This window comes from Haliotis cracherodii, unplaced genomic scaffold (assembly GCF_022045235.1).
Source record: "Haliotis cracherodii isolate W230 unplaced genomic scaffold, xgHalCrac1.p SCAF_12, whole genome shotgun sequence".
NCBI classification, from domain to species: Eukaryota; Metazoa; Mollusca; class Gastropoda; order Lepetellida; family Haliotidae; genus Haliotis; species Haliotis cracherodii.
Window position 1 is genome coordinate 41,602,706 of NW_027266267.1, and position 12,093 is coordinate 41,614,798.

The following is a 12,093-nucleotide window of genomic DNA, read 5'->3' on the forward strand; positions in this document are numbered from 1 at the left end:
GCATTTGCTTAGCTAGGTGTATAATTAAAGGTGTGTATAAGGTAGGGGTAGTATAAGCACCATATCAAACAGCTGTCAGTGTCACGCTTGATTGAACTGTGTCATGTGTCCCGAAGAGCGAGGAGCTTCGTGGGTTGTATGCTGGGACATTGATGTATGAGAACTCACTGCGTCCTTTTGTCTTACAATAATCTACTAGCACTGAAGCTACATACATTCCTGTGTTGGAAAGTTGTCTTTGCACTTGTAGCTGTTCCAAGCAGCCATTCAGGGGACTTGCTGTGTGAGTTGTTAACCAGTCGGTGTAATAACCCAGTTATACCACTGATCAAAGTAAATACCTTCTCCTGGGGATTATCTGCTGTTAACACATAGGTGAGTGACGTCCTTAATTGACCATCCATCAAGATGTAATGTATGTGTGTGTCAGCATTCAAAGTGGCCTGAGTTGGACTATCCTGGGGATATCTACGCCAGCAGGATTAAGGAAGGGAACCGCTTCAGGTCCAGATCTATTTGGGGGTAAACACGATATTTTTGTCACTGACTGTCAGTTTTTCTGTGTTTTTAAGACATATGAACTATATGTTGTGGTGACATGAGTTTTGAGATCGTGACTCTCAGAAATCAGGATTTCATAGAGGTTCTGTCTGAAGGCACATGACTTAACAACTATTTCATATTAAGATATGCTATTCAACATGAAGTTGTAAGCATGTCTATATATGTGTCTGTTATGGTAAACATCCTGGGTCGTCTCTATAAGAGATCTGCACTCAGTTGGGTATTTCGGGAAAGCTTCAGGGTGATGTCAGCACTTACTGCTCTGATGACCTCTGAATATTGCTCAATGCCTTCACAGCCAAGGTAATAAGATGTATATCGCCATGGGACATAATATTTCAGAAATGGAGAGTCATTTGTTTGGGGTTTGCTTTATCGGGGATCAATGATTGTCTGGCAGTGTGAAGCAATGTAAGTTAGGTACCGGTAATTGTCAGTGGAGCATATATCTACATGCAGGTATATAGTCAACATTGGATAGTCTCTCTCTATACATTGTCAAATGGGCTGTACATGCAGGTACATAGTCAACATTGAATAGTGTCTCTCTATACATTGTCAAATGGGCTGTACATGCAGGTACATAGTCAACACTGGATAGTCTCTCTCTATACATTGTCAAATGGGCTGTACATGCAGGTACATAGTCAACACTGGATAGTCTCTCTCTATACATTGTCAAATGGGCTGTACATGCAGGTACATAGTCAACACTGGATGGTCTCTCTCTATACATTGTCAAATGGGCTGTACATGCAGGTACATAGTCAACACTGGATAGTGTCTCTCTATACATTGTCAAATGGGCTGTACATGCAGGTACATAGTCAACACTGGATAGTCTCTCTCTATACATTGTCAAATGGGCTGTACATGCAGGTACATAATCAACAGTTTACAGTTCCTAGAGATAACAAATGTACAAACTAACAGGGACAACTTGATTTTAATCTGATCATGTTATTATGAATCTCTATGTGTGCTGATGGGATTTTGGAATTGCCTGATGAGGGGTAATCCTTGTGTTGACAAAGCCTGGTGTTTGTGGAGGTGCAGATGCCACTCCGTCATCAGTGTGCTCTCACATTGTCCAGGGATATTTGCTGGATCTGTTGATCTTCCACAACAGTAAACTCACTGTGCAAACTCACTTGATTATGAATGCATAGAATGAGGTGAAGGTAATGGTGTTATGATTTATTTCTGTCATTTCGGAGGTCCTCAGCCTGACATCAGTCTGGGCTTGTAGCATTACAGGCCTACAGCTTCTGTAGTGGTCCATCCTTACAAGTATGTCGGTGTGGATGTACTCTAATGTGTTTCAGAACTAGGTAAGTAGGGGCTAAAACAACTTCAATTTAATTCTGATTAGTTTTGTGAACATTTGTTATGGTCAGAAATATGTCTGTTCCATCATGTCTACAATAAGTTTAGTTTGGTAATGAATAGTGAGTGAGTGAGTTTAACGCTGCTGTTAACAGTATTCCAGTTATACTGCGGCGTGCCCGCTCAATGTGGGAGGAAAGCTCCAAGTGATGCAGGTCGCAGACGTTTACCACTTCAGTAAAAACTCACGAGCATGGGTATGGTGCTGACAAACCTAGAAACATAATCAGTGCAAACCAGGATTCCAACCCACAATCATAGGTTTCTGGTGTGCCCAAAGGATGCAACTCTAGCAGCACAGATCTAGTTATGGTATAAAGTTGCAGGATTATAGAAGGATCTTAGACAAGTTCACTGGTCTGAACTTGAAGACTGTCCTAGAGTGATGTAGAGCTAGCAGCACAGATCTAGTTATGGTATTAAGTTGCAGGATTATAGAAGGATCTTAGGCGAGTTCACCAGTCTGAACTTGAAGACTGTCCTAGAGTGATGTAGAGCTAGCAGCACAGATCTAGTTATGGTATTAAGTTGCAGGATTATAGAAGGATCTTAGACAAGTTCACTGGTCTGAACTTGAAGACTGTCCTAGAGTGATGTAGAGCTAGCAGCACAGATCTAGTTATGGTATTAAGTTGCAGGATTATAGAAGGATCTTAGGCGAGTTCACTGGTCTGAACTTGAAGACTGTCCTAGAGTGATGTAGAGCTAGCAGCACAGATCTAGTTATGGTATAAAGTTGCAGGATTATAGAAGGATCTTAGACAAGTTCACTGGTCTGAACTTGAAGACTGTCCTAGAGTGATGTAGAGCTAGCAACACGGATCTAGTTATGGTATTAAGTTGCAGGATTATAGAAGGATCTTAGACAAGTTCACTGGTCTGAACTTGAAGACTGTCCTAGAGTGATGTAGAGCTAGCAACACGGATCTAGTTATGGTATTAAGTTGCAGGATTATAGAAGGATCTTAGGCGAGTTCACTGGTCTGAACTTGAAGACTGTCCTAGAGTGATGTAGAGCTAGCAGCACAGATCTAGTTATGGTATAAAGTTGCAGGATTATAGAAGGATCTTAGACAAGTTCACTGGTCTGAACTTGAAGACTGTCCTAGAGTGATGTAGAGCTAGCAGCACAGATCTAGTTATGGTATAAAGTTGCAGGATTATAGAAGGATCTTAGGCGAGTTCACTGGTCTGAACTTGAAGACTGTCCTAGAGTGATGTAGAGCTAGCAGCACAGATCTAGTTATGGTATAAAGTTGCAGGATTATAGAAGGATCTTAGACAAGTTCACTGGTCTGAACTTGAAGACTGTCCTAGAGTGATGTAGAGCTAGCAGCACAGATCTAGTTATGGTATAAAGTTGCAGGATTATAGAAGGATCTTAGGCGAGTTCACTGGTCTGAACTTGAAGACTGTCCTAGAGTGATGTAGAGCTAGCAGCACAGATCTAGTTATGGTATTAAGTTGCAGGATTATAGAAGGATCTTAGACAAGTTCACTGGTCTGAACTTGAAGACTGTCCTAGAGTGATGTAGAGCTAGCAGCACAGATCTAGTTATGGTATAAAGTTGCAGGATTATAGAAGGATCTTAGACAAGTTCACCAGTCTGAACTTGAAGACTGTCCTAGAGTGATGTAGAGCTAGCAGCACAGATCTAGTTATGGTATAAAGTTGCAGGATTATAGAAGGATCTTAGACGAGTTCACCAGTCTGAACTTGAAGACTGTCCTAGAGTGATGTAGAGCTAGCAGCACAGATCTAGTTATGGTATAAAGTTGCAGGATTATAGAAGGATCTTAGACAAGTTCACTGGTCTGAACTTGAAGACTGTCCTAGAGTGATGTAGAGCTAGCAGCACAGATCTAGTTATGGTATAAAGTTGCAGGATTATTGAAGGATCTTAGCAGAGTTCACTGGTCTGAACTTGATGTTTATCTGTTTAATATAACTGCACATTCAGAATCAGATACCATGATTAAGGGGAACTGAAGGAGCAGAATGACAGTTTATGTGGAGGGTCATGGAAGGTGTCCTGTGACTGTTAAGTGAGGCCATGTAGGGCCAGATAATTGAAAGAAGGGAATTTATGTCCTGAACGTGGTGGGCAGCTTTATCCAGGAAATGATGGATGTGCGTGAGTCATTGTGTCTGGGAATCTCACCGTATTGATCAGAAATCACAACATAATTCTTGGCTTCAATTTCAGGGGCCATTACAGAGAGTGAGATATTGTCAGTTCTAGTTATAGATCGTGAAATATGTCGTGGCGGTGGTTAAATGTTTGCTTTTAACACCAGAGCCTCGGGTTTGATTCCCTACATGGCTGTAATGTGTGATCCCATTCTTGGTGTTTTCTGCTCTTCCATTGCAACAGGGGGCACGGTTGCCCCAGTCGTCTAAGGCGCCGCGATTCGCTGTGCAGAGTTGCGTCCCTTGGGCACGCCAGAAACCTATGATTGTGGGTTCGAATCCTGGTTTGCCCCGATTATGTTTCTAGGTTTGTCAGCACCATACCCGTGCTCGTGGGTTTCACCGAAGTGGTAAACGTCTGAGACCTGCATCATTTCGGGCTTTCCTCCCACATAAAGCTGACACGCTGCGATATAACTGGAATACTGTTAAAAGCGGCGTTAAACCCAACTCACTCACTCCATTGCAACCTGAATAATACTACACAGAGTATCCTCACCTGCTTGTCACACTGAATCCTACACTATCAGGCTTCTTCTGCCTTACCAAAAATGGTTTAAATCCCTGACTAGTCTGATACAGACCAAGAAGCAAGAATGTCAAAAAACACAACAATATGTTGGAAAGTCTTCTTCAACTTCAGGAAGAGATTCCCTGGGGCCCTTCACGTTATGTATTAAAAGACCATTTGTCAAAAATGTCGACTTCAAACTCAGGTTAATTCAGTTATTTGTTTGATTCTTGGCATAGGGACAATGGTTGTTGTTTATGTTTTGGTATGTTATAAGATATGTAAGAACTACATTCAAGGGGTGGAGAGGTCTGCTTAGCCTTGCTCCAAGGCTGTACTGAAAGAAAAGTCCATGGATGTGCAGTAATTCTATCCTCCTAATAGGCAAGTCTAGATATGTGGACATTAAGGACTCCAGTCTCTTATAGAGACAACTTGTTCTTATTATTTACATAATCTAGAACTTATGATTTAAACTAATAATTATTGCCTTAGAGACATGTGAAAGTCTGTTCAGAAGGAACTTTATTCTTTGGGCTTGCGTCTACTTGCACTGGAGGTGTTTGTTAGATCAGTGAATGTGGTTTGGGAAACTGATTTCCGAAGCAGCTCATTCCCAAGAAATTAGCACACACTACTGGAGTCAGTCCAGCTCAGCACATAATGGACTAATTGGTGTGGAGTCTTTAACAGCCCTGGTCTCCCTGCTCTCATTATGGAGTCATGGGAATACAGGCTGGAGAAGTGTGGTATACGGTGCTATATTGTCTGTGCATCAAGGGTGACTATTGAGCCGGCTGTTTAGCTATTGTGATTGTTTAAAATACTATTGCATCACTATTGTAATTATGGCTGGCTATAAGAATCAATGATCAGAATTATCGTCGATGGGAAGAAATATTCATGATTATTGTAATGAAAATTGTGTCATTGATAACATCTTACATAAACAACTAGACGAAATAAAATTTTAACTTACCAAAACAGACATTTTACTATCACTCATGTCAACTGCCAAAGAAGGAAAGCAAATGTTTTTGTTAATGTCCACAGAAACTTGTTTTATGATGTGATTATCGTCTTAGTATCTGGACCAGCATAAACTGATCTTAATAGTAATAAGACACCAGAAGAAATTTTACTCGATTCGGGCATAAAACTAATAGCTGAAGTTGCAGCTGTGTAGAGTTGCTTCCCCATAGGGTGCCAGAGACCAAGCTATGGTGTTGTGTTTGAGTTCTAGATTTGCCAGGTTTCTAGGTGGGTCAGCACCATATTAATGCCCATAGGTTCCACAATGTGGTAAGCATCTAAGATCTGCTGCAATTCAAGCATTGTTCCCACGTAAAGCTGACAGACTGTTATGTAATTGACTTACTATTCAAAGCTCCAAATTCACTCACTCACTTAAGAATTTATCAAAATTATAAGTATCATCAACTACAGCAAGTATCATCTCAAATTCTTGTCATTGTAATCAGATATAGAAACAATCTGTTGGTTCCACCTGACACTGAAATGTCTTCTGCTGTTGTATTCATCAGCTGAGTGAGGGCGTCTGCTTGTGACAACTGAAGCCTCCACTGCTTGTGGGTAGCCCGGGAGGTGGTGGGCGCTGACTGATGACTTTTACTAGTTTAATTTAAGAGGCATGGTGTCATTTGAAGTAAATCATATAAACTGTAATACGAGTTCATGCTACTGAATGCAAGACTTTGAACTGACTTGCACTCAGATACACCTTTTACTTGTGAAGGAAAGAACGAGGAACATTTGAACAGCTGGTTGGCGAAAAGTTCATGTTTCAAATGAATAAAATATATAATGCCTGCCTGGAAACATTGATGTCATCGTAAAATATGATTTGGTTTTGACAATTTGTTGTCAAATAATTGTGTTATTCATGTGGGGTCTTTATGTTCCCAGATTAATATCACTTCAAGAAAGTCATAAAAATCTTTCTCTCGGGATGCACATTCATGTGTTCATGTAGGAGAGTGATTATGTTTGCAGATTCGGTATGAAGGATTCGTAACATGTGTCTTTTCATGGCTCTCACAAGGTTGTTACGACCATTATCATCACAGGGGGATGTTAATGAGATGAGATATGGAAATTAATCTATTGATAATGTCTCTTTTGGATCTCGTATCAAACAGTGGTTGATAATGGACATTTGGCTCAAGTTAACAGCAATCTAAATGAATCTCGATTTCTCGTTCACTATTAGCCAAGAGGTTTGCAGCTACTGTGGCCACAGTCTACGGAACAGGGAGACTTCATTATGTCTATTTGTAACATTGATTGAAACTGCTGCAGCTCAAGACAAAATACAACAATGACTGGTCCCCAGGGAGAACTGATCAATATTGTTCGTGGTCACCTTGAGGGGGATCTCAGCTGATGTGGGGCATTTAATTAACAACAGGGAGCAATCATGATACCTGCAGTGATTGGGTAGCTTGGCTAAAACTGAACCTTCATTGGTTCAGATCAGTCTGTTCAATAAATTGGTGACGAACATGAATCTGGATCCTGCCATTCCAAATAGAGCAAATTTTGAGGGTGTTTTAAATCAATAGTTGGCAGTTTATTTGCAGTTTTCACGAGAGAGATTTGTAAAGTATTGATACTGCTGACTGTGAGGGTGTTGAGTGTGATTGTTTAGGGAATTCCACACACCATCGGAGGGAAATATAAAGATTTATAACACAGACTTGTTGATTCTTGAACACTTTAACATGATTATGAAAATATAAAACTGTGCAACTATGTGATGTTTGTAACAGATCTGGCATCAAGTCATAGTTCTTTCAATGCTGACGTGTTCTCAATACCGTATTCGACGTAATAAGTACCCAGGGCGCTCTCAAAATAAGAAATAGTGAGCTCTTTTTAGAAAATTATTTTGGTGAAAGAATAGTTGAAAGATAAATTTCGTGGTTTATGCTGATAGCCTGAAATGTTTATATGCGAGAGATATATTTTTCCAGGATTTAATTGCCCATAATTAAGGTGCATATAACACACGAGTCCGTATTATACGCAAATAAAAAAGTCTTGTGTACATTGATCAATTGGCACCTGTCCTGTAGTCCCTGCCAAACTGCCCAATAGTTTAAGGTATCATGAGGACTCATGGAAATTTGCCATTTTTAAGGGTTTTGCTATGTTATTACTAGGACTAGTGGACTAAAACTGTTTGTTTCTACCGTTGCTATAATCACTTTTTTCAATGTTCCTTCATTGATAAATAACTCAGAGAAGCAGAAAGGTTCATGTACAGTGGTGGAAATTGGGCCTAGTCCTGTAGTCCTTGCCAAACTGCCCAATTATTAAGGTCTCATTAGGACTTGTAGAAATTTGCCATTTCTAAGAGTTTTGACTATATGTTATCAGGAACAGGACTCGGGGACTAAAACTGTTAAATTCTACTGCTGATGTGGGGGCACGGATGGCCAAGTCGTCTAAGGTGCCGCGATTCACTGTGCATAGTTGCATCCCTTGGGTTCAAAATGATTGTGCTGGCTCTGTGGCTATACATCCATGTATTGTGCTGGCTCTGCATCCATACATTGTGGGTTCAAAATCCCGGTTCGCCCCGATTAGGTTTGTCAGCACCATATCCGTGGTCGTGGGTTTCACCGAAGTGGTAAACGTCTGAGACCTGCATCACTTGGGGCTTTCCTCCCAAATTGAGCTGGCACGCCGTGATATAACTGGAATACTGTTAAAAGCGGCGTTAAACCCAACTCACTCACCCACTCACTACCGCTTATGTACAAGGCAATGTCAGTTTGGGATAACGAAAATGAAGTCACTAAATCGACCATTCATGAACAAATGATTGATCAAGGATACTGCATACAAACTTTCATGTCCCCCAACAAGACATAAATCTGAAACCAAATATTATTTTCCACAATCTGAATGAGAAAACAAGATGGCAACCAATGCCGTCTGCTTCAGTGTTGAAGCTGATCGAGTCTGCGTGTCTCTGTATGATGAGTCCAGGTTTTTCAATCACTTAGCCAGTTTATGTACATCCCATGTTAACAGGATCCCCTAATAAAGATAACAAGACTATTAGCTGTCACTTACCTCCCAGAGCGAGAGGCTGGGATAAGGAACTCTCCCGCTTGGGAGATGGGGAGATACATGGTGTGAAGCGCCAAACTGCTTCTTAACGTGTAGTCATATTTGATTTTTTTTTCTGAATGAATGATTTTACGGTGCAAAGTAACATCTGATAACTGGTCATTGCCTGTTGCATTTTGTGAAAGCAGAGCAAAATATGATTAATAGATTCTGGTAGAATGTTTCGTCCCAAGTTTATTGGTTGGAAAGTGTTTGTGGGTAGATAGCACTAATTGTCTTCAGAAACATGTATTTGCATGCCACTGAAAATAGTTGCAAAATTTCAGTTTGTGTAATGAAGTATGCCTTGAAATTAAAACACACATTACCCTGTAGGATAATTTGATTTGCTGATGAAGATGATTGTAATGATGATTCAATGATGAGTGGATGGTTATCATTTGGTGCTTTGATAGTTTGATTTCCACAGTAGATCCCATCATGGCAGTAGGTTACTCATGTGTCACTGAAGAGCTGCAGAAGTCAGTGCGTTATTGTTGATATCTCCCAGACTGTACAAAGCAATATCTCACATGCCAGACAATGGGTCAGGTGTATTAGACAGTCCCAGAGGTAGGACAAGTGGTTGTGATCAGTGAGGTGTGTGAGGGATTCACTGAGCTGTGACCACATCAAACCTTGCTCCTAACACCTCCTGTCCTCTGGGGACTAGAGGTAAACAAGCCAAGCACTGGACCAGGCAGCTGGGAGATTACTGTGATGTTTACTTTATCATCACACTGCAGATTGATTGCAGTGAGCTGTAGGTTCCGATGTTGTTCTGTGATTATGTGCATTACATCCATGTATTGTGCTGGCTCTGTGGCTATACATCCATGTCCTGTGCTGGCTCTGCGGCTATACATCCATGTATTGTGCTGGCTCTGCAGCTATACATCCATGCATTGTGCTGGCTCTGCAGCTATACATCCATGTACTGTGCTGGCTCTGCAGCTATACATCCATGTATTGTGCTGGCTCTGCAGCTATACATCCATGTATTGTGCTGGCTCTGCAGCTATACATCCTTGTATTGTGCTGGCTCTGTGGCTACACATCCATGTATTGTGCTGGCTCTGCAGCTATACATCCATGCATTGTGCTGGCTCTGCAGCTATACATCCAATTATTGTGCTGGCTCTGCAGCTATACATCCATGTATTGTGCTGGCTCTGCGGCTATACATCCATGTATTGTGCTGGCTCTGTGGCTATACATCCATGTATTGTGCTGGCTCTGCGGCTATACATCCATGTATTGTGCTGGCTCTGCGGCTATACATCCATGTATTGTGCTGGCTCTGCGGCTATACATCCATGTATTGTGCTGGCTCTGTGGCTATACATCCAAATACTCTGCTGGCTCTGCAGCTATACATCCATGTATTGTGCTGGCTCTGCAGCTATACATCCATGTATTGTGCTGGCTCTGCAGCTATACATCCATGTATTGTGCTGGCTCTGCAGCTATACATCCATGAATTGTGCTGGCTCTGCAGCTATACATCCATGTATTGTGCTGGCTCTGCAGCTATACATCCATGTACTGTGCTGGCTCTGCAGCTATACATCCATGTACTGTGCTGGCTCTGCAGCAATACATCCATGCATTGTGCTGGCTCTGCAGCTATACATCCATGTACTGTGCTGGCTCTGCAGCTATACATCCATGTACTGTGCTGGCTCTGCAGCAATACATCCATGCATTGTGCTGGCTCTGCAGCAATACATCCATGTACTGTGCTGGCTCTGTGGCTATACATCCATGCATCTTCAAGTCTTTTTTATCCATGACTCTTGATCATATCTGATTTTCTGTGCTGAGTGTTCTGTGGTTCATTTGTGTTCATGGTCGATTGATTGCAACACCGTGGTGTATGCGGATGGTATTTGTGAAGGGTGCTTGATTCGAAGTGTTAGTTGAAGTTGGCATGTTCGTTAATGCAGGCAGGAAGCTGATAATATTGTAATTCCAATGTCTTTCAAATTCTGCTTGAAAGATCAATAATAATTTCCAAAGCCAAATTAAACTTTCTTGTGTTTGGTTTTATTGGGATAAGAATGGAAAAAACCTTTTATTATGTCCTTGAATATGTTTTTTTGCACACTCACGTTATTTCTTGATTTGTTATTTTTAATTGTTTTGTTTTGCACTTTTGTCATCTTTGTTGTCACATCATCATAATTCATCTCTTTCAGAACTTAGTTCCCAGTGTGTAAAACATGTAACCAGAACTGGAAGACACAAGCAGACGTCAGTGACCGCCATGTTGGAAATTCAGGATTAGTACCAAATTTGAGCTCTTGAAGAGGATTTATTTCACTGAGAAAGTTTTATCATGGGCAGACAGTGTTATTCGATAAAGGATAATGTGCCATTGGAATATTGTACCAGAAATATGCTTTGAAGCGAAGGTCTGTGGTCCGACCTGCAGGGCTGACAAGAAATGCTGGAAGTACAAAACACTGGAGCACCACTGGCTGCCATTGATGCCCCCCACTATAACAGACGGTAAATATTCACCAACCATCTTGTTATCTAACACCCAGTTGGAAAAGGAGGAGGTTATTTACTAATATTGTTGCACTCTCTGATGAGACCGGTTAATTGGTCAATCACAAGGTGATATAAGTTATGCATTCACCAATCACCTTTGTACTCACTGTATCATTTTTGGAATCAAGTGATTTATGATTATAACCTGAGTGTATGGTAAATACTGAAGTTGAATTGCACTGATAATCCATCTAACCTTCCAGCTACCATTGAAGTCAATTGTCAGCATACAATTACTAAATTACCTGTATGACATTCATGTTTATTCAAGAGAGAATGATTCATGCAGTGCTCAAAATAAGGATGAAATTCAAGGGTAAACATCATAGCCTAATGTTAAAAGTGATTTAGGGCCCCTTCAATAACTACTTCAGTCAAGTTCCTCCAGAACCTGAGGACCTTCCAAGTTTCTGACACTCCAATCCTGCCCTTTCTTTCTGTAAGATAAATACAGACCATCTGACAATGAATAACACAAGCAGGGAGACCCCAGACCCTCCCATTCATCAGTGTGTGATGGGACATGGGTTCTCCTCCTGGTCCGGTCCTGACTGTTTCCTGACAGAGGTCAGTGTGGTTAGGGAGCCTCCATCCGGGAGCCAGATGTTCAGCTGAGCTGGTAATGTTTGTCCTGACATCAGGAGCTGTCTGCCTGGTGTCATGACACCTGCCATGCCACACCGACACATGGACTGGACTGGAGCTGGAGGTATCGCTGTCATTACTGTATGGCATGTAAAGTAACATG

General features: G+C 41.3%; 1 protein-coding gene across 12 annotated transcripts in view; it reads left to right on the top strand.

The window, feature by feature from the left end:
• LOC139458423 (rho GTPase-activating protein 32-like) overlaps positions 1 to 12,093 on the top strand; it is a 178,535-nt gene that overhangs the window by 80,657 nt on the left and 85,785 nt on the right. For 11 of the 12 annotated variants that reach the window (XM_071239848.1, XM_071239856.1, XM_071239860.1 and 8 more), the window contains one exon: positions 10,988 to 11,300. Coding sequence is in view for 1 of the 12 variants with exons in the window: in XM_071239857.1 (XP_071095958.1) it covers positions 11,236 to 11,300 (65 nt within the window). In the remaining 11 variants the exon portion in view is untranslated. Of the gene's footprint in view, positions 1 to 297; positions 376 to 10,987; positions 11,301 to 12,093 lie in introns of those variants that run through there. The other variant, XM_071239854.1, reaches the window with a different exon arrangement.